We start from the raw sequence: 27,233 nt of genomic DNA, 5'->3' as shown, positions 1-27,233 counted from the left end.
GCTAGCTGCTAGCTAACAACTTTGCTAGCAAAGCTAGATAACTAAAAAGCTTCTCCCCTGTATCTTTAATGATATCTTACATATGCATTGTTGTATGCTCTATATGGAGATGTTTGTTAGCTTTGATTGTATATGTCACATTTTTGTAAGTTATCATTGTTTATTAAACTCTGAAAGCTGTGTGGTTTTGTTAATATTCTGTCCTAGAATGTGGTTAGATGTGCCCTTTTTTTGTTGTTGAGCACCTGCCCCTATAGTGACCTCTAGACGGCCCTGGCTACAAGCTTATTGCCAATTATTTTATACTTTTCTCCTCTTATATAGTGTGATATTTTAAAAATTATTATTGTGACAGGTACATTTCAAATTTATAGTGCGGATCAAAGACTTGTGCTCTTTAGTCAAACAGTTAATGCACATTTTGGAGGTGTGTGCGCTTCTCCCCAGCTGAGAGTGATGGATTGTTCAATTTCCATAGCAGTTGAGCATTTAATAAATTCCTAAGAGTGTTTTCAGCCAGATGTGGGTATGAGGACATTGCAGTCATGGCATGAAGTCGATGTGGTCTCTCCTTAATGATAAATCCACACCTCATGCACAAAAAACTGGTCCTGCTACTGGTATGCTTCATGTAGCATCCAATACCCAAAAATGCAGCAACAATGATTATAAACCGCTGCGATCTTGCTTTGGAAGTTTTATCCATGCAAAACAGAGTTGGGGAAACTTTCGTTCTATTCCATGATGGTTAGCACTCCAAAAAGACCATTTGATTTTATTTTAATTTTTTTAGAGAATGTTGTGTTCCCATTCCAATATAAAATGTGCCTGAGTCAGTCCTTAAATTGAAACCAGCTTTATTTGGCAGTGGATTAAAATACTGGGATCAAAATCTCTCAACGGGGAATAGAACTGTCTCCGTCTCCCGACAAATGACAAAAAACATTCCAGCGACTCTAACTGGTCACTTTTCTCCACTTCAACCTTGAGACAAACTCAAAGCTAAACAAAACAACATTCCTGCTGTAAAAGAAGCCACACAGCGAGGCACGTAAACGCATACAACAAGCGTCAACACTGCTAGCGTACGAAGATAACCGTGATGGGTGCTGGCTGAGAGGATGTGTAGATTAAACTCTGCTGTGTACATTTCTACAGAAGAGCACACAGTGCATGTAAAGTGCTTATTTTTAGAGCTACAGATGGACAAATAAACTTGCTTCAACCTTTGGCGAACATAGCGCGGAACATTGCAGATTAATCTGTTCAGAAGAAACGATGACATGACAAACTCTTGCAGTCGCTGATGTGTTTACAAAGGAAAGAAAACAACAGGGCCACAGTGAAGCAATGAACACCTCTACACCTCTTTGCGTCGTTTCAGACACTCTAAAACCCATTAAGATACTCCATAATGATACAATAAAAACAGGTTTACCAAAAAATGTAAGCATAATCTGAAATGATGGGGGGGGGGGAGCAAAGAACAGACCTGGGAACAACAGAAAGCTTGCTGCATTTCAATTGTTATTAAAACTGCGATACAATTTGGAACGTCAAGACCGACTCATACAATGCTGGTTTCGTGATGTGATATTTCAAACTTTTGCTTCCAGCGTTGGCAAAAACGCTGGTGGAAGCTGAATGAGACGAGATTCTCCGCATAGCATGCCAGCAGCTATGCAGAAAACGACAGGTCAGCACAATTGTTACATGCAGGAGCACCATTAGCAGCGCCGAAGAGCTAATATTCACTTAATCCTCAGCAAATGTGACTCGTGAAGTAAAAAAAACAAACAAACACCAACTACACCTATTTGCTGTAGTTGGTTTGCATCAAGGCCCGTCTGTATTCACAGCAGAGGAAAGCCACACCAGAGTTCGCTCGGAAGCCGACCGAGAACGACTCAAAAAACTAGGTTTCGGTCCAGTTGTTTGGTCAGAATTCGCTTTTGTATTCACAAAAAATCCAGGCCAACGAAGAAAACAAACTCTGGTTCGCTTAAAGTAAATCGGATCAAAGGTGTCAGATGTCAAACTCAGTAGACAGGTATTTTGATGTATTCCAGAGATTTTTAACTAGATTCAGGTCCACAGATTGCTCTGAAAGCCACTCCTGTGTTACCTTGGCTTTGAGCTTCAGATCATTTGATGGTAAATTGTGGCATTATGGTCTACGGTCCAGAGCACTCTGCAGCAGGTCTTCTAGAAAGAATTCCTCTATATTTGGCTGATCTCATCTTGACCCGTATACGCAATGGCAGTCCAGTACAGAATATCAATCCTGCAGCTTCTGAACAGCATAATTAATCTCAACGTTGGTGTCCTTAATTTCACTCGTCATTTACATAACTGTTGGCATAATGTTTGAGAGCATGGCCTGGGAAAAAAAAAAAAAAAAAAAAAAAAGGCTCTCACACAAAACACAATCATTTGCCCTAAGACGCACCGTGGGGAGAGCTAATGAGGGCGGACTAGACTGCATCAGCAACGAGGACAAACACAAAGCGAACCACAAATCGGGGGGGGAAAATCCTCATTTTCTTCGGCTTCAAATGACAAAAAGTTGCGTGTCACCATGACCCCTGATCACTCACCGAGCGCGTCCTGCAGGTACTTCTGACCAACCAGCTTCAGGTACTCCTCGATGGCCTTCGTGGCTAGAGTGTTTTCCCTGAAGATCAGGTGCTCGTTCTCCCCACAGCGATCCACCTCAGACATCATCAGATCTGTGAGGAAGTCCTGGAGAGGGAACGAAAGCAGTCAGCGAACACGGTCAGTAGAGAAGTCATAACAGCTGGGTGCAAGGATGAAGGTAAAAGCCCAACTCAATGGCCACTTACAAGAACTTTCAACGCACTCACAGAAAAAAAGCAGGAGTTTTAAAAAAAAACTCTATAAATAGTGGGGCTTTTTTAAAAAAAATAAAAAAATAAATAAAAAATGTAACACTTGCTGCAAACTTAAATGAGTATAGAAACAAAGTTGATGAGTGCGATAATGAGCCTGCAGAGAGTTTAAGAGTGACACAGTTAAGCTTAAGAGCAGAAACAAGAGGCAATGAGCTGAGCGGTGTTGTACGCTCTGTGGAGCTCTGGGAAGTCGCTGTCTGACAGTAATCCTCTGTAGGATTCTCAAAAGTAGTTTTATCATGTGATCCATTGTTATGGAAACACACCACTTCTTTTTAACGTCGTGCAGCCGGAAACATAGCAGTTGCAGAGAGTTCCTACAATCTTAATTAATCTGATCGGCGAGTCACAGAGGGGTTCCACGTTAAAATATTTCAGGACTGAGCGATTCAGAAGCGTGTTGCTGTTGTGATAAAATGGGGGATACCACTTTGCATTTGTTTTTGTTTTTTTGGTTACCAATCGGGGTCTACAGCAGCAAAAATATAGCAGAGGCACCAGGTTACAGCTTTTTTAAAGATTTAGGACATGTCTGGGAGTTGTTAACATCTTCACAAGAAACTATTTTGATAGTCTATGTGATGTAATAGACACAAACATTGACAGACTCTGTGCTGCATAGGAGCTTCTGTTGATTTCAGGTGAGCAAACGGAGATTTGAAGCCCTACGGATTTTATTCTGCACCAGTAACCAGGCAAGAATGTGAGCGGGAGCTCGATTCTTTGCAACACATCCACTTGTGGCGTCTTTATGCAACAACACATTTCCGAAGGCAAGACTCGGTGCAAAGGATAAAGTTGTTGTGCAAAGTGCTTTGGCTTTGTGTTCACAATAAAACTACTTCACAAAATACATAAAAGAAAATGTTATCAGACAGTTGAAAGGCGATTTTTCTGTGAAGCAAACTGCTTCCGAGCAAAAACTCAGCAATCAGGCAGCGAGCTGCCGCACAATAGAGCGACGGCGAGCTTTATTTTTAGCAGCAGTTGAAAAGACGAGGAACAAGCGACCAGGTGGAAGGAGGGGAAAAGGAAACGACTGATGAGAGAAATGACATCAGACTGTTGAAGGCTGAAACACTGATGACACAGCGTACATGTCTGTTGCCTTGGGAGTAAAGACCTTGTTATCAAACAGCACATTCCTCAACCAAAAGCAGACATCGCATGGCCATGAAGTCTTCCCCCGCTTCAAACTTTGCCTCAACATCCTTGTTCATGTGGAGGATTCGAGGAGCTTCTGGCAATGTTTGAACCGGTGTTCCTGCAGTGGCAAATTACTGGGCAGGATGCTTTAATGACCCCTTCACCTCCTCTCAATATACTCTGCAGGATCTTTTTTTGTCTTCCATTGTACAGAAAACCGCTTTGATACCGATGTTTTTGCTTATTCCACTGATGCTATTCAGCTGGTAATCCTTCTTCTTAATGCAGGGTACATCCATGTTATAGGTGGATAAGAACCTGTTTTGATGTTTCTTGTTAGTGATGATGTCGACATGTCCATGCTTGCCAGTTTTGCAATTGGACATCTGTACAATTTTCAGGGAACATCAGCTCACGTCACGTGACTCTGAAGGCGGCTCAGGCACAAACACAAAGAAAAAAAGATAAATAAAAAAATCGATCTGGGAAGATGGTGAATACCGATTGATGGACAGTGCTACTTAGATTCCTTCTATCTTATATTAATAACGCAGTGGAAGTGAGACAGTAGAGTTTTTAACAATTTTTTACAAACAAAACTCGCAAAAGAGGGATTCATTGACGTTGACAGCGAAAGATGAAATTCAAAGCAAGCAACAACCAAAAGAGACCCACATCGAATCCAGTGGCTTTGTGGATATGTGCAATTCCAACGAAATTAAGATTGAAGCAAAAGGACAGCTTTTGCTTAGAAAAGCCATAAGATGTCTAGTTTGCCTTTGGCCACAAGGGGATGCTCTTCTTTAGTATGCATAGGGAAACTGATCAGAGTTAATGGGAAGATGGATGAAGCTAAATGCAAAGCTATGAGACTGTTCAGAGGTTCACCTTTCACCTATTAGAATAGGATAATAAAAGTTCAGATGAAAATCCAGTTGAAAATCTGTCAATTGAGACATTTTCCATAGACTAGAAAAGACAATTCAAAGACTTTTGGCTGTAACTGCAATTAAAGTAGCAAAGTAGTGAATAAAGCCGGGTTCTATTCAAACTTTGCAAATTTCTTTTTAAAAAAAGTAAAAATAAACATGTATTTTAATCTCAATTTGGCACTACTGATCAAAAATCAACAAAATGCAATGACGTTTGTGGTGCTATGAAGAACAGAATGTGGAAATATTTAGTGATTATGTGGAATCTAAATACAGAATCTTCTTTGTTACAAGATTTGGTTACATTCTGATGCATCACTCAGAGACCTGCAATGATTTATCTTTATTTATCTTTCCTGGAAAAAAAAAAGTTGTCTAACTTGATAAAGATCTCAAAACCAGTGGGTAAAGGAACCCCCCCCCAAAAAAAAGTCAGATCTGAAGAGATGGAAATAGAGCCATCTGGGGATGAGTCATCCCTTGTTTAGATCCCTTTAACAAATTTCTGGGTGTACTCTCATGTAAGTCCCCTGGCAGCTTGTTAAACTTGGGAGTCGCTGTAGCAGGGAGGGAGAAAAGAGACAAGCGACAGATGTAGGCAGAGAATTAGTGAAGGAGAGGAAGAAGAGACGGGTTTTTAAAGAACGCAGAGAAAGGTGGGGAGGAGGGGAGGCGGCGAGCGCCTCGCAGAGAGGTTTGCATAAACTTGCTGCGGAGGCCTGTTAGCTGAATAATCAAAGATGCACCGTGGGGAGCCAATCATCTGCTGATGTGCTGAGACGAGAGCCTTTTCGCTTATGCATCCGTCGGCCTCACAAAAAACACAAGCGTGTAAGAATCTGTGTACATACACAGAATTGAACCGAGGGAAAATCAAATAATGCAAATATCAATAAGTGAAAGCAGATGTGACATGATGAATAAGAATCAAATGTTTACACTGTAAAGGAAATTATTTATTTATCTTGTTTTATCATCAGTGTATGTTTGTAATAATCAACACTGTGTGGTTCTATTTACCCCATTTATTCTGATGCTACTAAATAACATCCAGTCCTACATGTTGCCTTTGGAAGTAAGTTATAAAGTTAGGGAAAAATAAGTTGTGGTGCCAGTAACAGCTTTAATCCATCTTCTCAGTTCCACAATTTGCTACAATCAATTATAGTGATTTTAGCAAATGTTTGCCATCAATTTTCTTAAAGGGAATTGGAGTAAAGGAGGCTAAAACAATACATTTCTATTTATCAAAGCTCTAACTGCTCTGTATAATCTTTCTTCTACTATGTTAAGATTATTGTGGTACAAAAAATGTGTCTTTTGCATTCCTTGTTCACGTGTGTTATTTTATACTGCTGTCATGGTCAAAAAAATAAATAAAATCAATAAAATTACATACTACTTTCTATTGATCAATCACAATAAATCTGAACAAAACATAGAGACATTTGCGGCTACAGCACACCTTGACAAAACGCTTTTATTTTGGGGAAATTATTTGACCAGGGTGAGAAATTAAAGCTGCATGCTTTAGCTTGAAAAGTGGGACAAAGAGTTTAGAGACAACTAACTTGTTCTGTGCACAAAAAAAAAGAAAAAAAAAACTATTTTCTTCCTCAGGCTGCATTTCCGTGCCTGCTACTTTAAATTTTACCATTTACTTCTTCTTCCACCGATAACGGACCGGCTCCGTGCCTCCTACCTCAGTCAAGTGGATCAGGTCATGTACAAGACCTGAGCGATGCAATGAATTATTTAAAGTGGACAGAGAAATCTGCAGTTGTAAAAAAAAAAAATATACATATATAAAATACAGCAGCATAAAAATGCACGATGAGGCAATAATTATCCTAAGTGAGCCCACTTATTTCTCCACTTTTAAACATCATAATCAAGAAGTTAATTTTAACCGTTTTATATAATGGGATCTGAATGGGAAGCAATAAATGCAATGTTTAGTGACAGGTCGTGTGTGCTGCACATGTAGCAATGACCGTGTTTCCATTAACATTTCTTTTTATTTTTGCTATATGTTAGAAGAGATTGATGGAAATGACAAAATTAATATGAACTTCAAGTTTGATTTAAAAAAAAAAAAAACAGAATTTTACGCTCGCTTGAGGTGGTTTTTAGCTATTCTAGTTAATGCGCTAAAGGGAAGAAGGAAACACATTGGCTGAATAAGTTCTGATGTTACAAACATTTCACTGTTTATGAAAGCCGTGCGAAACGTCAACATCTTACAAAATTATACTTTGTGTTGCCTCGTTGATTCTCTCACAATCAGTTAGTGCAAGCACATTCTTTTTTGCTATATTTTAACAGTTCTCTCAAAATCTGCATGAGAATCGCATAAAAATAGCAAATGTTGGACTAGTTGAGCGAAACACTTCATAAACTGGCCGGAAATCCAGCACAGCTGAGTAACTTGTGACTATTTTTCAAAGAAGTCTGCATAATCTCATCTCTTTGTAAGAGGCGGTTTTCACTGCCTTGTTTCATTGTGCTTTATAATCGAAACATCTGCTATATGCAAACATGCCTTTTCTCTGTTCCTAACATTTGCAAATGTTACAGTCTGAGAGCACAGATAAGGCACGCATTGATATTAGTGATAGGCAAACTATTAGCACAGCTCACAAGGATACCTTTGCTTGTGTAGGGAGGTGTCACAATCAGAGTAGAAGACAAACTCAGTTTTTATCTAGTTAATTTGGATTTTGAGCAAGAGGAAAATCCCATTTGGAAACAAACAAAAGCACAAATTGGGAGAGATGAACATTATGCTAACTTAGTGCTGTTGAAATTGTAAGCGGTGAGGGGGAAACTCTGGGGTAAATTTTGCTACTTGAGCCTTCATACCTACTGTAAGAGCCTGCTGGAGTCAGCGGATGGCTGTCAGGTGTGTGAAATCACATTACAACGACGAAGGTTCACACTTTAAAGTTCACACTTTAAAACGACTACACTTTTAGTCGTTTTAAAAGTGTATTTCAAACTTCTCTACTCATCTGCAGAAGAGATGTTTTGTAATAGCTCTGTCGTCCAAATTTTAAAAATGTTTAATTTGTTCACACTAAACTGAAATACCTCAAGAGACTGAACGTGAATGTGTGTACATTTTAAGAATGACATATGTGTATAGTTTCAATGTGAAACGTTCCTAATTGGATGCATTTATTTCCATGAAGAACTGCATTTTAACAAGTATAAAATGGCGCTTGTTAAATTATTCCATAGAGACGATTGACATCAGGAGTTTTGGTGATGAGAGAGGATTTCATAAAGCAACGCCTGTCAACAGATTCTCCTACCTGAGATGTGGAACTTTGTAGCTACTGTAGCGCCACCATGGGGCGTCTTGCCCGTCTCTATACTTAATGCTCTCCAGGTCTTCAGTTGAGTCCTTCTCTTTCCATTTTCAGATGATGGATCAACCAGTGCGACATCATACCTGACCTTTCCAATGGTCTTCGTGATGCTGTGTGTCGATGATATTCTCCACCGTATTTATGCTGTGATTAAATTAAACATGATTGGACATCATTTACTAGTCCGGTGAGTCCTGCAGGCGGTGGGTTCAACTCGATGTTAAGGTCGCTGTATGCAAATGCACAACCCACTATTTTTACAATTTTAATTGTAAAAATATATGCCCTACATATATGCCCTACAAAAAAAGACATCTGTATTTGAAAAGCCCTCTTCATTTAAGTGGGTTTGATGCGACGGCTTTTTATGACGACAGATATGCTTCTGCGATAAATCGCAGCTCTTCATGCTCTTTATTTTTTGTTTTAATCCTTAAGCCTCCTTGTTATGGATTTCAATGAAAATAAAGTTTGCGATCACCTCCTCCACATTAGGATGCATAAAAAAAAGGCCACAAACTAGCCGCATAAGATTTGGTTTAACTAGCTTTACCATACAGAAGCACAAGGATCCTAAAAGCCAAAGCAATTACATTTTAAGCAGAGACTGGAGCGGCGCCCTGTTCCCTCGTGTCATTCTTTAGTGTTTCTTCTAAAGCACTCACTCAGTCTTGCAGACTGAGACCCCCTCCCTCCCCCACCTCCTTCCCTCTGCTTCAGTGCTAATAAGGAGAAATAGAACACTCTCTAAAATGCTGCCACATCCCATCAACCAAACCATGCCTCAAAAATCCCAACACAGAGTGCAGTGGAAGAAGGAGCGACGTGAATTTAAGGGCGAGAGATGGGTCAGCAGAGCAGCGAGGCTCGTCTGGGCTAATAAAGAGCGGGGAGCGGAGTCTGTAGAAATCTCTGTTCTGCTCTTCAGAACTTGTCGCCGCAAATGATGCGGCGTTGGGACACGCGCGTTTTCATATTTGTCCGACGCGGCCACGCTCGGACAAAGATAAACGAAAACAAAAGTACTGTTTCAGCACCAGTTTGACAGCTTCTGTTTAAAAGCATTGTGGGTTTCTATGGCAATAAAGAGCAATAGCGCAAAAAAACTGAATGTGAATAAAAGAATAAAGGTTAGTTTGAAAGCGGGGGATGCTGCCTGACAGATCAATTCACCCCACTTCGGGGTGTGAAAACCAAATACTCTGATCAGGCACGTGTGAAATGATCGACATGATGTAACAGCTAAAGGATTGTGATCTTGTGTAATCTGGGCTGTTCCAACCAGCTCAGAACACTATCTGGAAACGCTGCGATTGGCACGGCATCCATCAGCGCATTAATTGAGACTTTTACGTGGGATTAAATTAATTAATTTCATGAATGGAAGATTTAGGCTGTGGAAAGGCTGAGATTTATCAGAAGAAAAAAAAAATACAAATGCTGTTGAGACAAGCATTTGACTGGACAGGTGGATACTTAAAATCCAACTTTTTTTTCTAAGTCGATGAATGTATCACACGTAAGGGTGCTGACAACAGCACTACTCTGTGTTGATGCTGCTACTGAGTGACTCGACAGAATCTGAACAGAAAAAATGACCAGGTATCAACATTTTTGATGAGCTTAGACAAAGATGTAGGGCTTTAGTGATACAATAATCTCACGATACGATACACGGTATTCTGCTCACGATACGATATTCAGCAAATGATACAATTCAATACACTTTTGCGATTTTCTGAAAGATCTTAGAGGGACAGAGTGATTTTGGTGACATTTTGTGACTGTTATAGAGTTGGACTGAATTAATTTAACTGGAAACTGATTAAAAGCACCAACTACACAATACCTGGCTCTGGTTGGACATGGACACAGACTTAAAAGTCGACAGCTGGACAAAATGAATCAAAGTAGTGGTGATAAAACATGTTTCTTTTAATTGAAACAGTACAAACTGTAGCATGTAAGCTACAGCTTACATGCATTTGTAAAGTAAATAAAGTGCACCAAGTACCTGCTCTGAATAGTTTGATACCTTTTTAACCTTGACACTTAACATCTGAAGGAATCACTAAGCCTGATGACCTAATCACTCTCCTGGCGAAGCAAGCAGTGAGTGACAGTTGGATGTTACGATACTTGCGGATGAATATTGATTTTTTTCTAGGAAAGAAAATATTGATATATATCGCAAAATTAATATTATTACACAGCCCTACAAAGATGTATATAATATTTTATCATATTTTCTGGTCTGATGGATGAAAACGCTCCAACAACAATATGTAGAAAATAGATGTAAAAACATCTGGGGATCAGCTGTTGGAGTCATGCTAACCATGCTAACTCTGCTAGCAATGCAAAAGACAGCTTAAAATAGAAACAAACATTTGTAAAATCTAATTTTATAGGAACTGCTCTTGCATATAACCACCATTAATATAAGTAACTTGGTTGCTCTTGTAAGGAAGACTGGAAACATTGTCAATGCTTCCTTATTTATCCTTATATGATCATTCTTAAAGAGCAAACAGAACAGACCAAAAATAAGTATGGGTAACTTTATAGGAACTGGACGACAAATGTAAAACTGAATGCAGGCGTTTAGTGATAATGATAACCATGAAAAAACAAGATCAAGCATTAGAGATCAAATAGGCTGGGTTATATTTCCAAAAGCAAAAACTGAGAAAAAATTTAAGGGTAAATGAAAAAAACAAAAAAAATGGAGTCATGACAGTCCGTCCGTCCTTCACTCTCCTCATCTTGCTATAACTCCCCCCCCGGGTCTCTCCACCTGGGGGATCTGTGGCTAGTATTACAGCACGATAGCCTGCAGCATTTCCTGTGAGGGTCACATTGGGTTGACGACGAGGACTGAGGGCCTGATGGAAATGAAGGCACCGCCTGCCGAAGGCGCCAAGCTTCGCCATTGGCCACAGAAATGGGAAACAGATGATCATTAGGAAAAGCAAGTCTGACTGCAGGGGGCCTTACAGTGAGTGTCATCACCTCAGAAATATTAGTCTCGCCGGCTGGTTTGGCATGGATTTTATCCTAAAGTGTGTCAAGGTCCTTCAGTGATATCTTTAGGATGTTTCTTCTTCATCGTGATTGGTAACCGCTTTAGCTGGGTGAGAGATTTCTAGGTTTTTTTTTTTCAGAGAGTTTTAAACCTCATGTGTCAAACTCAAGGCCCCCGGGGGCCAAATCCAGACCAACATAGCTAATTCATGTTGCCTTTTAAACTCCAGGGGGACGCATTAAAAATGAAGCTTCTAAAAACATTTTCGTGCTTAAATATTATTTTACCAAACAAATCAGAGAGGTTTTAATCTGCACACAAATTACATCAATGTGAAAAGATGCTCAATATTATCTATTTCATGAAGTCCTCATTGGAGGAAGAAACAGCAGTTTATTCATATTTTAACAGTTTGTTAATGGCCTGTATTAATACATTCTGCCACCACCAGCCTTTGGGGGCATTCATGGTCTCTATGTGGCCCAAAATGAAAATGAGTTTGACACTACTGTCCCAAAGAGTCTTCAGTGCAGACATTATGCAATAAGGCGGCTTAGTTTTTCAACTGAAGATGTGCCAATGGACAAGATGTGCTGAAATGCAAGCTCTATGTACATTGTGCAATAAGTACTTGAAACTTATGTAGAAACAACTAGATTTTATGATTATATATATATATATATATATATATATATAGAGAGAGAGCTATTTTCGCAGAAGTTCATCGCTTCTTAACGATCTCCTACGCGTCTGTTGGTAACTGTGGATCTAATTGTTGCCTGGCTCCACGACCAGAGAAAACGCGTTCCTCCTGCAAGGTGACCGTAAAATCGCTTCATATGCATTCCCACGCCTCCTCCATCACTCTGCGCTGTCAGGTAGCGGTCAATAAAAAATAAATAAAAAAATCATGTGGTAGTTATTGAACAGTTTAGGAATATGATATGCTCTCTCTCTCTCTCTTCGTTTTTCCCTCCTTCGTGAACATAACTCACCAAGACGCGAGTAAACCCTCTCTCTAATAAAAAGGCATCCAAACATGAAAAACACATCTAAAATATGGGATCTATTATTTTTTTATAAGAATTATGGCTGTGCTGCAGGCTGACACCAGTTTACAGTAAGGGGTGAAAAGCATACAGATTCATGTAGTTCTCCTCTGTTAACCAGGACTGACGGTTTACCTTGAGGAGCAGTGAAATAGCGTAATATCCTGAGTATATCCCTCGCATGGACATTTATTCACCAGAATAAATCCTTCCCATTGTCGCTTCCCAGAGTCTGTGCAGCTGAGAGAAGCAGCAGCAAAATTAGAACGTAATCTATCTGAGGGCAGAGGAGTCAAGACGACTAGATCAATAACCTGAAAGATTCGAGCTGAGAGTGGATGTTTTCAGAAAAAACGGAGAGCAAACTTCTCCAGGCAATTCCAATACAGACGTTGGGCTTCTAATAGCGCAGTCTGAGGTTTGAGGATGTAACGGTATTTCACCGAGTTCGGAGACTCGGAGCGCAGAGTTCTAGGTCTCTCTGTCTCAAAAACTTAAATAAAACAGGCTGGAACACGTTCCACCATAAACATCTCGAACAACATCAGACTTTGAGACTTCTCTGGGTTTATTCTTGTGTGTGAGCGAAGTTGGTACGGGCTGCCACAGATGCAGGGTGTGTCTCTGCTTACCGCTGCGCCCAGACATCAATACGGGCACCAGTAATGACATCTCCCCAGAGACAGAGAGAAAGAGAAAGAGAGAGAGCCGGGCTCGGGACGCGGCGAAGCATGAAAGGAGAGATGATCGAAGAAAAGGATGGAGAAAGTGGACAGACGACGAGCGAGTGTTCAACCGAGCGGGGCTGTAATTACACGCCGATGAGTGATAAAAAATGACAAAACAGAGAACAGGAATCTAACCCGGTTGCTAACCGGTGACTGCTCCGAGCAGAATGTTGCATCGCTAAACAGCAGGCTGCAACAGATGAGATACAGCGCTTTGCAGGAGCATTGGTGGTGCCAAAACTTTGTATTTTTACAACAGAAAACTGTGCCAAAAAAAAAGCACAAAAAATATGAACACAAAATAGTTTCTACTTTTGAAGCAGAATCTATTATATTTTTTTTACGATTCTACATGGTTAACGTTTTTTACAAATAAAAATTGCTCTCCTGTTTAGTGAATAGGGTCCGATTATGTGTAAATAATATAAACACAAATAGAGTTCAGTGAACAAAAAGCATCATAAAGACTGACAGTCTCAGACGTACCCATACATAATATAGGACAAAGTTATTCAAAATGTCTGCTGAACATTTGCAGAAACAGACCCGTAGTACCTCTACTACAGGATTTTCTTCAACAGCTTGATTTCTAAATATAACTCTGCAATTTTTGGACCACGACTAAGTTAGTGTAACATGAAACGACGCTTCAACATTAGAGTATTAAAAGCAAACCATCCAACACTGGCTGCAAGATCTAGAAAAATGAGCAGCGTCCGAGCTGCTGCGGAAGATATCCATTTTAGGCTTGAGATATTTTCGGATGTTGGGTTTGTTGGTTCTGCTTTGTGCTGCTTGGCACAGCATGACGTACTGCTTAAAAAAAAAAAAAAAGCACCACATACTTTCAAAGTATAAAGAAAGCTGTAATAATTACCAGTCAACATTTTCCCTTTGCATGACAGTCCAAAAGCTTTCCGCTGCCTGCTAGTTTCTCTAACGAGACTGCGGAAGCCGGTTCAACTCGCTCCTGATGGGATTTTTTCAACACCTGTAAACTTCTTCTCGATGCCAGAGGAAGAGTTTTACTGACATCCAGAAATGACAGATGACCACAAGGTGAACAAGATGTAATAGGCCTGAAAGACCTAAAAAGAGCTTTAGTGAAAGGGACAGGATTAACTGATTGGTAATTAAAGATGTAGCCCTCGCCTCTCAGGGGATCAGCAGAGGCCTGGTCCTCCAATCAATCAGCGGATATTAGAGACCAGCCTAAACCAACGGGCTGGTGCTGCTGTGTGGACAGACATTCCTTCTTAAATGCCAATCATTCATCAATCTGCCAGGCTGCGATAAAACTCCAAGAAGCTGTCGTGAAAACTAAGCCGAGGCACAAATTGCAGCCGTAAACCATGGAGGATGAGGAGCAAAGTTCAAGCTAAACAGACAAAAGTTGCCCAAAGTAACACTGTCACTTTCTCTTTGTTAATAAATTTAAGCCGTAAGCCTTTTTAGGGGTAATTCAGAAGTTTCAAACGTGTGGTTGCCTAACCAAAATTAAAAAATACTGCTGATTATTGTTGTTCAAACTTTGTTAGCATCTGCAGACTCCCAATTGGACTCTGGTTTTGATTTGGACTGGGCCATCGTGTTTAGATTCAGGTGTTTGACACATACACTCTTAGTTGGGGTGCGGATGCCAATAAATACATCTGGTATTACCATGTACCATGTACTTTCCAATGATGACTGTTGTCAATATGCATATGTTGTTTGTTGTGATTTCTCAGTTTTGTTTTTTCTCTTTCTGCAGGTTAAAAGGCAAACTTTTTTTCTTCTTCCCCCACCTTATATATATATATATATATATATATATATATATATATATATATATATACATACAACTTGATGACCATCTCCAATCTGGCTACAGTCTTTGTGCCAGATTGGAGATCTGACACAAATACTGTAGCCTTTGTGCCAGATATATATATATATATATATATATATATATATATATATATAAAGGTCTGCCTCTAAACCCGCAGAAAGAAACAAAACAAAACCGCAAAATCACAACAGCTTATTAACAACAGTCCTTTTGGAAAGTACATGGTACATATAATAATACAAGTGAGTGTGAGAGCGTATCTGAATAACAAAGAAAATGAAGTGCTTTCAAACCTCAAATAATGCAAAGAAAACAAGTCCATATTCTTTTAGAAACAACAGTAGCAAGAGTTCAAAAATCAACATTTGGTGGAATAACCATGAGGTACAGTGGCCTCTTTAGTTTTTCCAGAGTATGTGTAAGTATATCAAGGTGAAAGCCATAATGCTTCACTTGGGAAGGTAAATCTGCTTGGGCCTCAACTGAACAGAAAACAATTCTGCCTGAGTGCCACACTACCAGACAAGATATGCTTAAAACAAAACAAAACAAAACAAAACAAAACAAAACAAAACAAAACAAAACAAAACAAAACAGGATTACAACCAGGTCATCCTAAGACATAAACATGCTATTCAATTGTAGATCTAGCGTTATGTTTAGCGTAACTATCTACTCGCAATCACTCTTCATTCAGGTCTAACATCAACCACCCCTACAGCTAAATGCCACTGATATCATGTTTCACTTTAGGGTGTTTTTGTTCAGGGTGAATTGTTCAGGGTGTTTTTGAGTCTTAGTTTCCTGTCAAAGCAGTGCTTCATAAGTAGGCCAGACACTTTTTTTTTGGTCTCATCTGACCAGAGAGAATTGTTCCACATGTCTGCTCTGCACTCTGTTTGACCTTTGGGGAATAAAGGGAGCTCTTAGCTTTTAAAAACCTTGGTGTTGCTTGTTACCAGCAACTGGCTGCTAAGTGACAGAGTGCAAAAATCAATAAAATATGTGTAGCTTCTGAAGTTGTGTTTTTCATAAACTTCATATCCCACATTTAATAAGATGTTCCATTTCACATTAAGTGCTTCAGCTGGAAAAACACTGGATATAGATGATCAACAAACTCTGTCTGCATTGTAAATAATTGTAAATTTTTATGCATGTAACTGAAACGTTTTTTTTAAAAAAGTAAATTTTCCAAGCTAATTTAAAACTTCTGGGATTCAAGTTGTTTCTGGTTGGCTTTGTAAAAAGGAAGCTTTTTGTTCCCCTTCAGAGACAGATAAGAGGACATACATTTTTTTTTTCTCAAACCTTTCAACAGTGTTGCTCAATAAAGTACAATGATTCCTTTATTTGGGTAGACAGATAAAGGGTTATTTGAGTCCAATGGTCTGCTGTCATGGGAGACTTAGCCGCAGCTGTAGTGAGCTAATCTGCAGCCGGCGGTGAATATTTCTGTGCTTCGGTATGCCGCGAGGCACCGCGGGAGATGCATGTAAGGGATTAGCTCGAGTTCTGACTGTAATTCAGGCGGCTGTGTCGAGAAGAAATCACTTGTGTGTCTGCCGTTGGCGCTAACGGCTGTGTTTAAAGAGGTGGGTTGGGGTCAGGAGTTCACCGGATTAGTAGGCAGCAGAGGAATTGTTAACCTCTCTGAAATTTTCTAATGTGAAGTCAAAGGCTCACAGCGAAAAAATGGGCAGACGTCGACCCCGTTTTTTTTTTTGTTTTTTTTTCCATCTGCGCCGTTCCTGCGGAGAACAGGAATGCAGGCTGAATGGAAACCGATAGAACGGAGGGCGAGGAGCGGATCACTAACCTTCGCCTTGCCGGTGCTCTGAAGGATGTGCACCAGCGCGCACGCCACCTCCTCCTTGTTCTTGACGCTGATGGCCGGCTCCAGCACCGAGCACAGCATCATGTAGTTGTTGGTGGTGTACTCTGCAAACTCCTTGTACATCTCCATCGGAAGGATGTTCATGCTCTGATAGCGGGCCTTGATCCGGATCATGGGGCCCGACGTCTTGCCCTTGGGCGGGGTGGGCGTGTTGACCGGGTACCACTTCTCCACAAACTGCCGCCCGGTGACGGCCAGGACGGGGATGCTGACGAGGCCGATGTAGTTGTTTTTGTCCTTCTTCTTCTTCTTGTCCGTGTCCTTGTAGAGGTGCGCCATGATGCTCCGGACGCCGGGCAGGTTGCTGAACTCGAAGTGCTCCCCCCAGAACAGGTTGTCGGTCTTGAGCTTGCAGGTGGTGCGAGCGTACAGTGAGTCATCGAGGAAGAGCTCGCAGAAGTATTTCTTTTTGGCCGGCAGGTCCTTGGCCTCAATGATCCACAGTCTCAGCATGTTTTCCACCCGCCGACTGTTGTCCTGAAGAGGGAGGATAGCAGGAACAGAGTTAACCTTGAGAACGCGTGGGAGGGAACAAGAATACAGCTGCAGAAATACCTCAGATTCATCGATGTTCCCAGGCGGCGAACATACTCGGTACATTACAACATCTCGGATTAAGCTGTATTTCTATTCTAATTGACTAAAAACAACTCAAAAGGTGGTCCAAGAGCTTTTCTAGAGCTATGGATATTATTTTATTACTTATTCCTGCTTTAATCTTTTCCACCACATTTTCTTGCGCCTCGGTGCTCTGCTGATTTTGTCTTCAGGATCTTGTCTGTTCACTAATGTTGTTTGACAAACCTCTGAGGCCTTCATAGAACAGATTCATTTATGCTAAAGTGAATATAGCTCAGGTGATCTATGAAGTAGTTAATCAGCTGATTACACTGAGTCTTATTTAGGGCTACGGACATCGAGGGGATTTGGACAGTTTTTGATTTTTATTAGTAAAAATAAAAGGACAGCTTTGCATCACTTTCATCTACTCTAAAATGATGGACCACTACACAAAATTCTTTAGCGCGGCTAACGCACCTCTTTTCTAAAGACTGTATGGTAGGGAAGTGGTTTCTGCATAAAGAGGGAGCTAAAAGTCGGAGAGCTAAATTGTTTATCGGTGCAGTCAGGTTTTTTTTTTTACATGAGATTTGCTCCTAACTGAGATAAATGACCTTGAAGCAGCAGCAGCAGCAGCTGTGATAAGAGCTTATTAAATCAGCGAGAAACTGAGCTGCAGCGATTCCTTTCTTACCCACTTCAGCGCTTAATACAAAAGATCGTCCTTAAGAGAATGAAAGGAGAGCTGCTGTCCCATGATGCCTTGCAGCATTATCATTCACAGCAAAACACACTGTTCAACAGGTGAAGGCTTTTTTTTTTCCCTGTGTTGCAAAGATAGTTATTTTCATGCAGCCATATTTATTAGGACTGTTGTTGATGAATGCTAGGTGGAGAAGATGGCAAATGTTTGTTTTTTTTCCTGATGTCATGTTTTGCAATTTGTGACTAATCCTGCACTTCCTATTATCACTGACTGAAACAGAGAGAATTTATAGGTTACAGTGCCTAAGATGTCTGGTTGTTGACTTCTTTCAGGAAAAGTACTCTTTTCTACACATTTTCTAGATAAAACTAATCATATTTAGAGCTTTCTCTCTAAAAGCAGAACTACATCCTCCATGTCACCACTTTAAAGACATGACTTTTCATCTCCACTAAAAAAGAAACCCAAATGTTTCTTCTCAAAAAAAAAAAAAAAAACATTCACAGGTTCCTCTTTGTGTCTCTACTCGATTCAGTTATTTTTCCTCTGAAAACATTGAGCAACTTTTCTTTTTTATTTAACCAAATACCTTTTTGTTGCTTTGCAGGTCAATCCACCCTCAATCCCGGAGACAATCACTCCTACACACTGGGATTGAAAAAGCAATCACTTCCCAACCACATTCATCCTTCCAAAGCGAACTTAAGTGCTTCATGTGCTGAGTCATTCAGCCCGTACAAAGGTCCTACTATCTGGTTGCTTTCCCATCTGCCAGCCGAAGATCTACAGTATTTGGCTGTGCTGTGTCAGAATCTGAATTGAATTAGATTCTTTATATGAATCTCAGTATGAAGTGCTGCGCAAAAATATTTCTTCCTCTTGAACCTTTCAGGTTTTTTGTCATGTTACAGACTCAAGGTCACAGGTGATTCATTTTGATTTTATGTGAAAGACCAACACAAGGCAACAAAAATAGGTTGACGTGGAAAGAAAATGATTTAATGATTTTATTGGATAACATCTGCAGCTTGTTTTAGGCATGTATCCATCGGTTTTAGCACATCTTAAGACATCAATGCATATATATTACTCCAAACTCTCTCTAATTGGATCTGTACACATCGGTTTTCAGGTATTGCTGTAGTTACTCAAATATTTATTCTTTTTTTTATTATTTTGTTGTTTTGCTCCAGTAAAATGAAAGAGGCTTTTACGAGCAGGTAAATTAAAATAAGTATTTTTAAAGAAGGAGAACATTTGGACATTAATTTCCCACTGGTGTCATTCATAAAACTCTGCATCAGTCTGTTTCAGTCTCAATTACTGCTGCAGTTGCAGGTGTAATATTAATTTGTGCATCACAGTTTGAAATCTGTTTGTCCATTTATTAAATATGGTAATGCAACAGTTCTTATAATCAGTGTTGGCCACATTTATTTGCACTCCAGGTAAAGATAGGCAAAAGACCTCAAAATAAGTTCAACCTATTGGAAGTTTGAATACATCTATTCAGGAGGGGGGACGTATATCCATATTTTTAATTTTTCTTGCGCACTAATTGAAACCCTGAGTAATCTCTGTAAAAATTACTTTAACTGAATAATTTCTTTGAATTATTTGTATAACTTTCTTCATTTTATAATTGATTAAATTTTGTATGATCAGACATGAAGACCGGAAACACACACACCTTGCTGGATTACAACTTATATTTATGGCTTTCCATGTCACACGGTGATCATCATGGTAAGGGAAGGAAAAAATATTAAAAATCTCCAAAGTTCAAAATTAGGGAGCTACAGCAAAAACAATGACATCCGGACGTCAAATGTGATATTTAATTTGTTTTTTTAACTGACGGCATGTCATATCACGAGTTTAGCTGGCACCTATCTCGAAAGAGCAAATATCTTAGCGCAAGCAATGGCACATGTAGAAATGAACATGTCGCATATTTTGAATCGGGCCATCTTCTTGCCTTGACATGCGTGCCATCTAAATCTTCGCTGCACAACTGAGGAAAGCACTTTAAGTGTTTTTTCCATCCCACCAGAGAATCCTAAACCCTTAAGTTGTAGTCTGTACGAAGAGCTAACCTTGCTGGGAAGACTGGATATTGTTGTTGTTAGTAATTACTAGTGTTGACACTTTAATGCGTCTTTATCTGTGTTGCAGAGCGAGGTTTCGTAATTGGGACACTCGAGCTCGTTTTGCTGATTGCCCAACGGTTACCCTGTCCCCTTGCACGTCGCGTGCATTTACATACCTTGTTCGGCTGCACGGCTCTCCTCAGATTCTCCATCCATTTGTCTCTCTCGGCCGCCGAACGGCAGGAAAAACATTTGCTTCCTGTGGAGGTGGTGACCTACCGCAGAGGCAGAAAGACAGGAGGAAAACAAATGGTTCGATGATCGAGCCTCACGCAAGAAAGGAGACGGCGAAGCTTTTCACGGTGAACCCAGTTAAAATGCATCACATTAGCAGCCAGAGAGAAATAATCTTGTGAAAAATAAACAGAAGCGGATGACAGGAAACAGAAAATGACTGTTGGGAAATGACTTGTCGTTTTGGTTAATTTCATGATGGATAGAAACAGCCTCAGTGAAGTCAGCTTCACTGCTCACGTGTTTACATGATGTGTCTTCTGCTATATACACAAATCTCTCTCTATATATATATAATCATATTTTCAAATAAATTGTTAAAAATGTTAAGGAATCTGATTGTATGTAGTGTAAAACATGGAGATGGTGAGGACCGGTGGGCAGTTTCCAATCAGACCACAAAGAATGACTAATCAGACAAGAACAGGCCGTCCAAAGGTCGCAGCTTCCTTGACCTTTTCTTCCTTTTACCGTTCAGGAAATAATCAGACATATAGAAGCAAGTAGCTCACTGTTATGCAAATTGGGGAAGCTCTTTTTACTCGACAGCAGCCTGATGTAGTGGTGCTAGTGTTTTTAGCCATACTCAAGAAATCTGAAATATTCAGCAGTTTCTCTTTTCAAAGAAACCTTTGTTGGGAAAATGTAATTAGTCACTTTACTCATGGAACCATTACAAATAAAACAAACAAACAGATTTAGTATCTAAAACAAGACGAGGAGTTTAAGACGTTTTCTGTTTCTCAGGTTGTCATTTTTCAACTGTAAAATTATCCAAAGCATATGGAAACATCACATGAATAGATTTTTCAAAAATGTTCAATGAAAGATCTTAGTTAAGAATACAGATGTATTTTATTGCCTTGTTACCATTTATATTTATTGATTGTGTTTTTCTTTACTAGTGCAAAACCTTTCGTTTTTTCTCTTGACACATGCTACGTAGTTACTTTAATCACTTTTCAACCATAAATATCAAACCTTACTTAAAGCCGTTTCATTGTTTTACTTTATATTTTAGAATTTTTGGAAATATTTGGTCCAACATTTTTTTGAATGTTCTGCTGAAACATTAACCATGAAAACAAATTCGAATCTGAGCTTGTTGATGTACAGAAGTCAGAACAGTAAATGAGATACGAAAAAAACAACAACCACAAAACAATCAGAATCAGAATTTCGATTGACCCAGGCATCAGAGGAAAACTCATCAACACAACAATTTGAAACAGCAGCAGTGGCAGCAGCAGGGTCAGCTGTAAACAGAGCACTTAAAGTACATATTATGAGCCTGTAACAATGTTTAGATGAATGTGTTAGTGATTAACATACACAGCGTTTACTCCCCCCCATCCCTCTCGTATCTCTGCTGGGTATCAAATCTGGCTCATTAGCAGCTAGCATATACAGAGGGGTTTGGAGCTCCACTGCTGCCTGCTGAGCCTGTAAACAACACTGATGAGGCCTTTGAGTCATCATGAGTAAAGTTCCAGGCAATGAAACCAAAACAAAGCGTGGAGAGACCCTAAATCAGCTTGGTAACAATTTTCTGAATGCTAGTCATTGTGGCAACTCTTTTCTCGATGCAGGGAAGATTTCTAAACGTTTATTAAAACCAAAATGCATACAGTATCTGCAGTTAATGATTCTGGAAAGAGGAAAGTATAACACACTAATTTCTTCTAAAACCTTCATGGGTGTATGAACAAAAAAAAATTGAGGTAGTGATAGGGCGCTTAGTGGAAGTATCCCAAAGGGACTATTTCAGGAGGCTAGAGGTTGTAGCAGGGGGGTGGAAAAAAATATAAGTGCCAATCATTTCTGTGTTTGATCGCAAGGATAAAATGCAACATTTGATCTATCAATCAAGTTATCTACTGTCATTATTTCAGTGTCTATATGTGGATTTATTTACTGGTTATTAATCAAATGGTGACTTTGTTGGATAGGATGCTTTCTATTGGTCTAGAGTCATTAGTCATTAGCTTGACAGTCATTAGCCTGACTTTTCAGCTTGATGAAAAACACATTCAGCTATCTAAGTATTTTCATTATTAAAGTATCTAAATCATGTTGGAATAGTTAATTTAATAATTTTGTTATACTTTTCAGAATTTCAGAAATGAAGTATGAAGAAGCACGACAAATTAGCATTATTTGCTGCTGTTTCAACTGTTAATTTCCTCCTCAGTGTGGAGTCAACTCCTGCTAAGAACCTTATTATTTGACTTGAGTGTGATGAAGCAGAGATGCATCTAAAAGTCTCAGAACTCAAAACTCTCAGCTGGAGCTGGAGACCTCTGGCACTTACAGTAGCTCCTTATTGACTAGCTGATCTCTTACACAGGGTGTCTCAGTGACAGGAAAAGCTCCACAAACTGCACTTGATCAAAAAGAGAATGTACATTTGGATAAAATAAGAACACTTGGTTTAAACCTTTGCTTAAAACCATTACCAGTTTAATTCTCACACCTACTTTACATATCTCACCTGTAGGGCTGTGTGTGAAAAAAAAAAAAAAGAGCGCCGCCTCACCTCGAAGCAGTAGTCCTGGCCGAGGATGCTGCTGTGCACAGGTTTGATGATGACCTCGTCCTCCATGCTTAAGTCCAGGGCTTCCACGGCGCTACTGGGGCTGAGCAGTGATTCATGGGAGCGAGACTCCTTCAGTCTTGGCATCAAATGTGATCTACAGGAGGGGAGCAGAGGAGAGGGACGGTGAGAACTGAGTCACTGTGCAGACTGTGAGCAGAGGAAGTACAGGAGAGGGAACATATGCAGCTAGCATTCATGGTGAGTGTGAAGACAGAGTGTGAGGACGACAGCGGCAGGTCACTTGCCTCGAAGCTGACGAGCTCACAGCGTGATGGGGCTCGCCATTTATAGAGGAACATGTTGACATACTCCCTCAAAAGAGTGGATGCTGATGGAGGTTTTGAAACATCTAATTTTCAATTATCTTAGGCACTGATGCGTAAGTTCAATAGCTGGAGAGTCAACCCATGCTATGGATCCACAAATATGAAGCAAATTACAGAATCAATGTCCAAAAACCCAGACTGTACCGTTGATGATAAACTATTACCTGCACAACACTATAATCTTTACTTGGATAAAATACAACCCATCATTTACCACAAACTACTAAATTTACCAAAGTTTTCTGTTTATTTTACCAAATTTGATTGAATTTGTATTTTTCTTTTTGTGCCTAGTCTAAAAAGTCTAGGCAAAAGTCTAAAAAAAAGTGTGCTATGGTTCAAATCCCTCCATGATGTTAGGTTTGAATTTCTTCTTCTAGACCAGTGTTTCTCAACCTTTTTCGGGCCAACGCCCCCTTAGCCTTTATTCAGGTCCCTCACCGCCCCCCACCAAAGAATTTGTAGGCTACTTTGCACTGACAATTATTTTATTATTAATGTTACTATCACTATTGTAGATGTTTTGATTTTTATGCTTGTTTCTATATTTATCATCAAAAATAATTGCCCAGAGAACAAAAAAGTCAGGGGAATAGAAATTATTTTCACAGACGTCTACGAAAAATGCAATGAACATTCAAGTTAAACTTGGTAGGCCTAACAGCAGCCTATCAGAGTGGAAAAAATATTCTTATTCTTTGCCATTTTCTAGTTGTTAAATATTCCACAAAATGACCAGATAAAAGATTAACAACATGCCAGTTTAAACTTTGAACTATTTGCAAAATGACTGAGCTCTGCAACATTAAAACATGGATAGAACTGTAACTACATTAATCATAGCTCTTCTTCTCTTCAGTGTTTCTGTTGGTTTCTGGTGGTGCAGCTCTGTGTTGCCTTCAGGAGAATGGGACATCAGAGTATCATCCATAAAATTTCACCCACATGGCATTTATTGAGCAAACCAGAGCTTTCAGTGGGGGAAAAAAAGTTCCAGATCCTTTTAATGCCATACAAATATGAGACAGAAACATGGATTATATCTTTATATAAACCTGTCTATTGATTTATAGATTAATAGTTTTTCTGGACAGAAATTACAAAGAACAAATCTGGTTCTTAATCAAATCCTAATGAGTCAAATTGAAAGTGTCATGGAGTCATCAGCCTCATGACATTAACACTGACATTAAAAATAATATTGAAGAAATAAATATATCAAATCTAATTAAAAACATAAATAAGTGATCAGTTCTTTACTGTTATGGTCTGTAATATATATTTATTATCAGTACTAGATGTGGTCTCAACAAGCCCATGACATTTCAACAATATTATTTTATCTTTTATCTGAAAATAGTGTGTTTATTCTTGCCATACAGTCCTCTGTATTAATTATTGCTCCAAAGGTCTTGCCATACAAGTTTATTCCTCTGTTTACTTTAGTTTCTTAGTTTATTCTTGCATTTTGTTCTTCATTCATTTCCATTTAGTTTTCTTTGATTAGTATTATCCTCTTGGTTTATTGCTATGTCCACTTTAGTTTCTTTCCTGTTGCTAGATTTATTTTATCGTTTATTGACCATCGGTAATCTTCACTCATCACCTGCTACGCGTTTCACATCGTGTGTTGATTTTTCACTGTTCAGCGTCGGATTCTATGCCATAATTCACATCTAGTTTGTCGCTCCGTTTTATGTCCCACTTCTCCTGTTTCAGAGTTTTGCGCAATGTGCATGTCGTTTTTTTAAGCCCCTAAGGTGCAGGGCGGTTGGGAAGCGTATCGATGGGGAAAAGGCAGACTGACATAAACCTTTTAAAACAATGGAAACAATTTCGGTATTCTGATTATTGAAATTTAAAAGTGCTGTGATAGTACCGTTGTTCTATCACACCCGTTTCATACCGGACCACTTACAGCACCGGTGTTAACACTATAAAATGAACGCTCTCTATCGTGGTATCACCCATAGAGGGATTTCTTTATTTAAATGGGTTCATTTTATAAAGTGAGGGTATCGTGATTTTAGTAATTACATGTTTATAAGAGTGATTTTCTGTTGTCCTTCCATGGAAGCGTGCAGCCTTCAAATGGAACTAAAACACTTTTTAATATAACTTGCTGCTTAACATGATCACAGCACTGCCAAAACATATGTACAAAAATCCTTAATAAAACATTAAATATTTGAAAATCAGACACCAGACAAAGTGAATCACAGCAACGTCATCAGCCGGTGTAATGCTGAACTGATGCGGTGAAGCTACCAGTAGCAGGAGCGGAGCTGTGCCAAGAAGCTACAAACACTGAATAGAAGAAGAGCTGCCATCGATACCGTTGCAGCCAAGCATGATTTAATGTTACACAATGAAGTTTCAACAAGTTGCTCAAAGTCTAAACTGGTATTGTTGTTCATTTAAGGTGTAAAGTTTACCTTCGACCAAACGCCCCTAAAAGGAATCCAGGTGCCCCCTTTTATAAAAATTTCTGACATCGCCCCCTGCCGTCCTTTGAACGCCCCCCGGGGGGAGCGTTCAAAGGACGTTGAGAACCGCTATTGTAGATAAAAGTGAAAAACATGGGATAAAATGTAGAAAAATAAAATGTTGGGAATACCCAATAAAGCAATAATGCCTGTGGAAAAAAAATAATGCCTAACTTTATCTGAGATACCATTTTTTATAGGAATGCCAAATTCTGTTTTGACGAAGTTACATTATAAGGCACAAAAAAAAAAAAGCCCTTTGAAATATGAAACAGAAATGCTGGAGAGGAGCAACAGACTCTCATTTGCCTAATCTAGCCCGAGGCCAAGTGGGATCACAACACACCCAGGGTTAATGTCATCTCAAACGTTCCTTAAAATCAGTCCCAAAGATGAAATGGAGCATTGTTTTAAACAACCCTTTGAGTCTTTCAGTTCATCTTTAGAGGACCAGCGGATGTCTGTCTATAAAGGACATTTTGCAAGATTTAACTGACCACACATCTTGAAAAGTATCGTAGTTGTGTCCAAGACACTTAAGGAAAATGTTCACAAATAACTGTTGTAAAGTAGTCTGTGTTGATATAAGTGGAGAAACTGTTTTTATCTCCACAACAACCACACTGTTATTTAAACTCGAGTTTCTCAGAGTTTCAAACTGTGAAAGTTGAATTTCCTTTCGGTTTTTCCTCCAACTGCCTATTGAAAGCAGTATTAGTCTAAAGCAGGTGTCCTCTAATCCGTACCTCGACGGACTGTGTCCTCCAACCTTTAGATGCATCCCTGGTCCAACATACCTGAATCAAATGGCAGAATTACCCCCTCAGTATGAAATCATGTTCTCCAAAATGTGTGTTTTAGCTGAGATACATTAAACAGTTGTAGGACATCGGCTCTTCAGGCCTGGAGTTGAAGACCGTTGGCCTAAAGGGTTTGTTTCATAATAAGTATTTATCAGAAGCCTGAAGGGGTTTCCTTCTCGGTAATAGTGCACTGCTAGGCCAGGTTTGCTAGGTCTTCCTGAGGGTATTTCACATCGGCTAAGGATTTGTAGGGTCTTTACCTTAACTGACCTTTCTTAATTACTCTACAAACTGAGAAAATGCACTTCTGTTACCTTCTGAGGATCAGTTATGTTAACTTTGTAAAAGTTTTTTTTTTTTACAAAGATTGCAATTGGTATCACCTGGCCTCCCCGACTGATTACAGCAAACAAGCCCAATCTGTATAGGGCTAATTGAGTTCAATGACCTTGGAAAAACCAATTTTAGAGCTGAAATTTC

The 27,233-nt window shown here is 39.5% G+C and overlaps 1 protein-coding gene across 10 annotated transcripts in view; it reads right to left on the bottom strand.

Annotated features, from left to right (window-relative positions):
- dab2ipb (DAB2 interacting protein b) overlaps window positions 1-27,233 on the bottom strand; it is a 170,645-nt gene that overhangs the window by 8,184 nt on the left and 135,228 nt on the right. For all 10 annotated transcript variants that reach the window (XM_008423607.3, XM_008423606.3, XM_008423610.3 and 7 more), the window contains 4 exons: window positions 23,079-23,232; window positions 20,425-20,523; window positions 16,814-17,368; window positions 2,598-2,742 (listed from right to left, as the gene is read on the bottom strand). In XM_008423607.3, coding sequence (XP_008421829.2) covers window positions 2,598-2,742; window positions 16,814-17,368; window positions 20,425-20,523; window positions 23,079-23,232 — 953 coding nt within the window. The remainder of the gene's footprint in view (window positions 1-2,597; window positions 2,743-16,813; window positions 17,369-20,424; window positions 20,524-23,078; window positions 23,233-27,233) is intronic.

This window comes from Poecilia reticulata, chromosome 12, assembly GCF_904066995.2.
Source record: "Poecilia reticulata chromosome 12, P_reticulata-male-v2, whole genome shotgun sequence".
Taxonomy (NCBI): domain Eukaryota; kingdom Metazoa; phylum Chordata; class Actinopteri; order Cyprinodontiformes; family Poeciliidae; genus Poecilia; species Poecilia reticulata.
Note: the sequence above shows the minus strand (reverse complement) of the source record. Positions and strands in the feature narration are given on the sequence as shown.